Genomic DNA, 4970 nt, shown 5'->3' with positions numbered 1-4970 from the left:
CGGTGATGGTTGCACCGTACATGGCAACCATGATCGTTGGGGGCTTGTGGGCCCATTGGATGGCGTCAGACACCCTCAAAGTATAAAGGGTCAAAAATGGATACTTACGTACCAATTCGTTAAGGTATTGGTCACACACTCGACTCGTAATAGTACTAACATCTACAGAAGGCCTGGTGATGATTCAGGAGCATCTATACTAGTGGAAGTGGAAGAATGATCCGCCATATATAAGAAAATACAAAAGTACAAAGTAATAAAAGGAAGGAAGCAGAAAAGGTACCTTCTTTCGTAAAACACTGTTGGTTTTTTGAAGAAGAAACGTTTAGGGTATGAAGGCTGTAAAAAGTGAAAATATCGGAAAAAGAAAGCTATTTATAGGTTTCAAGGAAATTGATCCAACGGCTCAGATCAAAGGAGGGATCAACAAAAGTAATGATTAAAGTTGTAAAAATAAATTCATCGAACGCCATTCTGAAAAGTTGAAAAATGGAAACACACGAAAAGGGGGCGTATTTGCAGAAACTGTCTTTTCACGCTGACAAGCATTAAATGCACATCCAATCGAAAGCATGGCTTCATTTTAAAAGTTTGACGACGGCAACCATTCTGGCTACCATCATCAAACTGGGGGGACTTGATGATACGTATCATGATCCGTCTTAAAAAGACACTAATTAGAAGCATCCCGGCTAGGGTTTTCCTCCGGCATAAGCCTATCCCGAAAGAGGAAGTCTTCCCGACATCACCTCAGTAACCCGACCAGAAGGTTACTTATACATGCACCCGGGAAGGACCACATCAGACAACGGCTAGCCGGGAACGCCATTCAGCCCGAATAAGCATACACGCAACCGGCATCACCGAGCCGGATGCAGAGGCATTAAGAAGATAAGGATTATATCATCACAAATAAGCCTGTTGATAAATCGACAACAATTTTCCCGGTCATGGCAAACACCGTGAAGAAACACTTGGAGTAAATACGAAGCAAAGCCCCTCCCGACTAATCAAGGCATTCACTCGTAAAGACCTAGTCGGGGCCACCACACTACCAGAACTACACAACTTCCCGGTTTAATATTTCGACCCGGTACAAGGATAACGTTCCAGGACAAGCACCTGTCTCGGAGCAAGTGCATTATCCCGGAACAGCCACTTCATCCTGGAGTGAGTGCACTGTCCCAGAATGAGCAATTGATCCTGGAACAAACATACAAACAAGCTGCGCGCCACGTCAGCCCATTAATCTAGGAAAGTTTGTTAGGATCTGATCGATTATTCCCATGAAAAGGACAGGTGCCACACCACCCCTCGGGATTGGCAAAGTTTGTTACAATCATGAAAGGGACAGGTGCCACATCACCATTCCCTCATAACATCGATAAATACGTAAACAAGATCATTTATTTCACAACACTGGATGCATTAATGTTACTCTACCCAAATTAATTACAGTATCATTTCTCCAGTCGTTAATACAATTCCGATCAACACTCTGGTCGTTATCGGAGTTAATCCTCACTTTAAGATATTAACTTATTCGATCCCGATCGAATAAGGTTAATCTAATCGATTGTTTTACGCCCTTGAAATCCATATTTCAAATCGGGGTTCGCACAATTATTGGAGTAAAAACATTCGATCCACCCTTTTCCCTAAATCAAGCACTCAAACCCGAAATCTATTTACACTAAACGATTTTGGTTTGATCAGTGCCCAGATCAAGTGATGAATCCTTCAAAAATCATATATCCTTAACAATACAAAAGAAATTTATATAATTTGAGATACATACAAGTTACGGGCCAATCCCATGTTTTTATGAACAGTTAGAAAAGTAAATACATATAAGTTACAAACCCTAAAATCAAGAACGATTCAGAGGTAAAATAGAACCAACCTTAAGCTCATGATAAGCGAGAATCGGGTGAATGAAGTAACCCTAAAAGTCACATACATTAGCAAGACAATAAACTTTAACTAACAAAAAATAAAACTTTTAGCAAATGACTACTTACAAACATATTTCAAAAGTATGGCGCACATTAGCATTCTCTTCATCATTAAACCCTAACTTCAAAAAATTAGAATTAACAACTTTATGTGAAATCATTGGGAAAAAAACATAACAAAATCATAAAAACCAAAATAAATTTTCACAATAAATCCATTAGAAAGGAATAATCTACCTGGAAGAACTTTTGGTGTGTTAATTGACGAAGCTTAAAGAAACACATAATTGATTGACGAAGATTAAGATTGAAGAAGAAGTAACATGAACATTCAAGACGCGTGAAGCTTTATTGAAGTAAACCCTAACTGGACGGGGAAGAAGATGAAGATGAAAAGGATTTATTACTCCGTATTATGATTTAGGGCATATAATGATAATGATTTGATTTAAATAATATAGATATCTACATGGAAGGTGTATAATTTAGGGCATATAACCCTAACCTGAAAGGATGAAGCTATGGAGATAAAAGAACAAAGAAAAAATGGTGAAGAGATAGGGTTTATCTAATTTGTTTTTATCACGTGGATTTTCTTTTTCCTTTTTTTTTATTGATTTTGATTTATTTGATAATTCATATTTTCTTATTAAATATTATAAATTATAATGACATCAGCAAGATGTTTTAGATTTTTTTCTTTTTCTTTTTTAATTTTTTTTCAATGAAGGAAAAAGTGTATTTATAATGTCATTACTGTAGAAATTTAATAGAATCTATAGATAGTGATAGTGATAAAAAAAAAAGTGGTAAAAAAGAAAGTGGATCTCAACTTTTTTTATTTATTTTTAGTAATAGATTATCCCCGCAAATATTAGTAAAATTAATAAAAGAATAATACAATGAAGCTGACATGCTACAGCTGAGCAATGCATCACAAAATAAAAATCATGTCACAGATGTAACAACCAACAACTAGACTAAACACTGAAAGACTAGGTGACCCAAACTACTCCGAATCTAAACTCCACATAGAACAAACTCGAGAGACATTAAGCGACCTTTTAAATCTGGTCGTGGGGAGCTTCAATCGGGTATTAGACACAATAGCTTCAAATACTTGTTTCTCGGTACGATGAACCTTCTTGAAAATACAATAGTTTCTTTCTTGCCAGATACCATAAATAGTAGCTGAAAAACACAACTTCGACACCACAATACGAGCCAAATTGTGTGAAGCTTGAGGAAAAATTAAGTTCACCATAACACTCCAATCATCACTTCCAAGCGCAAACACTAACATAGATTGCACCTTGTGCCATACCAAAGCAGAGAACTTGCATTTGAAAAACATGTGGGAATGGTTGTCGGGGCAAGGTTTACACAATGTGCATAACTTACTAATACCATCACGCATCTCCCAGGGTTTAAGCTTATCTTGCATCTTCAACTTTTCCCCCATTAAAATCTATAACAAAAATGCATGTTTAGGCACACATTGGTAAAACCAAATGACCAAAAACCATGTCACTTTATTTCCATGGACCCGCAAAGAATCTCATGCTCGATGAACTGAAAAATCGTAAAGAATACCTTGATCATTCAACCAACCAAATTGATCCGGTTGATTAGTAAGAATAAGGGCTACCATCGTTTGCAAAATAGGATACTTTTGAATCCATACCAAGGGCCATCGAACACCCTCATTACCAACAACATCTTGCAATACCATCTTGGCATTCCACCCAGCACGATACTCATCGGTTCAATGCCCAAACATTAATACTCTGTTCAAATACACACTGACCGAAATATTTTGGCTTTAAAGCACAACTAGAACCGTTAATTTAAGTCATGTTCAAATACACACTACGGTGATGGTAGTGTGTGACAACCCGAAAATTTTTGACCAAATTTAAACTTTAATCTTTATATATTCCTGACACGATAAGCAACGTCTGTTAAATTGAATAACAAGAATTTGAAACTGTGTTCATACGTTTATTTAACCTCGACCAAATTTCAATGATTCACGAACCACTAAATGAATGTATATATGTATATGTGTATATATTATAACCTGAAAACATTAACAAGATTAGACGTATAATACTTTACATAAACGTTGTTGTTTTAAAATTTATTTAATAATTATCGACGAAATTAAAAGATAATATTAAATGATTGAATTATTAGATACATTGAATTACGATTACGAGTCTCTGTTAAGAGGTCCACTTTGAATTAGAAAACCTTTTCTTTTTAACGGTATCCAGAAAATTTGGTAAAAGTGATTTACAAAAGTGTCATTAACGAGAGTTAGTCAAAAGTTAGTAATCATTTCTGTTTAAATTTCAAAAGTGTACTTTACCTTGATTAACTAGTCAACCATTTAGTTTTTCATATTAAAAACATTGTTTGGTAGAATAACTACTAATATTTAAAGAGTTAAATTATATAAAACGAACTTTGAAATATAATTAGTTTTGAAAGACTAAATATTATATCAGTAAATAAATATTTCGAACATTTATATATTATGTACAAATTTATAATTTTAAATAAAAATATATATATGTATATATTAACTTAGTCATAAAACGTCCTGATTTAAAATAAAATATTTTGACAAACAACGAGCCACTGATTTATAGAAGCAAATGACCACAACGCTCAATTTTATAAAGCTACATTTTTATAAGGTAATTTTTTGGTAAATAAGTCAAATTATTATTAAAGGTACACGTCACGTAACATAAAAGGCTAGTTTTCTAAACGTACGAAAGTGCGCTCGAAAAATCGAAAGTGGTACATGAGTCGTGAGACCACGTCCGTGTCATTTTTGTAAAAATTATATTTTTACCATGAGCGTAAATATAATATAATATTTAATTAATTCTAAAGATTTAATATATTAAATATTAAATAATATTAAAACTATGTATTACATGATATGAAATGGGTGTCGGCAGGTTTAAAGTAATTATTGTGGCCATGTACATATAGCCATGCGAT

General features: G+C 34.3%; 1 protein-coding gene across 1 annotated transcript; it reads right to left on the bottom strand.

Annotated features, from left to right (window-relative positions):
• Positions 1–2964: 2964 nt before the first annotated feature.
• Positions 2965–3687, bottom strand: LOC139853843 (uncharacterized). The gene is made up of 2 exons (XM_071843186.1): positions 3529–3687; positions 2965–3423 (listed from the first exon to the last, which is right to left on the bottom strand). The coding sequence occupies exons 1-2, from the start codon at positions 3685–3687 to the stop codon at positions 2965–2967; spliced, it is 618 nt and encodes a 205-aa protein (XP_071699287.1).
• Between the last annotated feature and the right edge of the window lie 1283 nt (positions 3688–4970).

The sequence above is a fragment of the Rutidosis leptorrhynchoides genome, chromosome 6 (assembly GCF_046630445.1).
Source record: "Rutidosis leptorrhynchoides isolate AG116_Rl617_1_P2 chromosome 6, CSIRO_AGI_Rlap_v1, whole genome shotgun sequence".
In the NCBI taxonomy this organism is placed as follows: Eukaryota; Viridiplantae; Streptophyta; class Magnoliopsida; order Asterales; family Asteraceae; genus Rutidosis; species Rutidosis leptorrhynchoides.
Note: the sequence above shows the minus strand (reverse complement) of the source record. Positions and strands in the feature narration are given on the sequence as shown.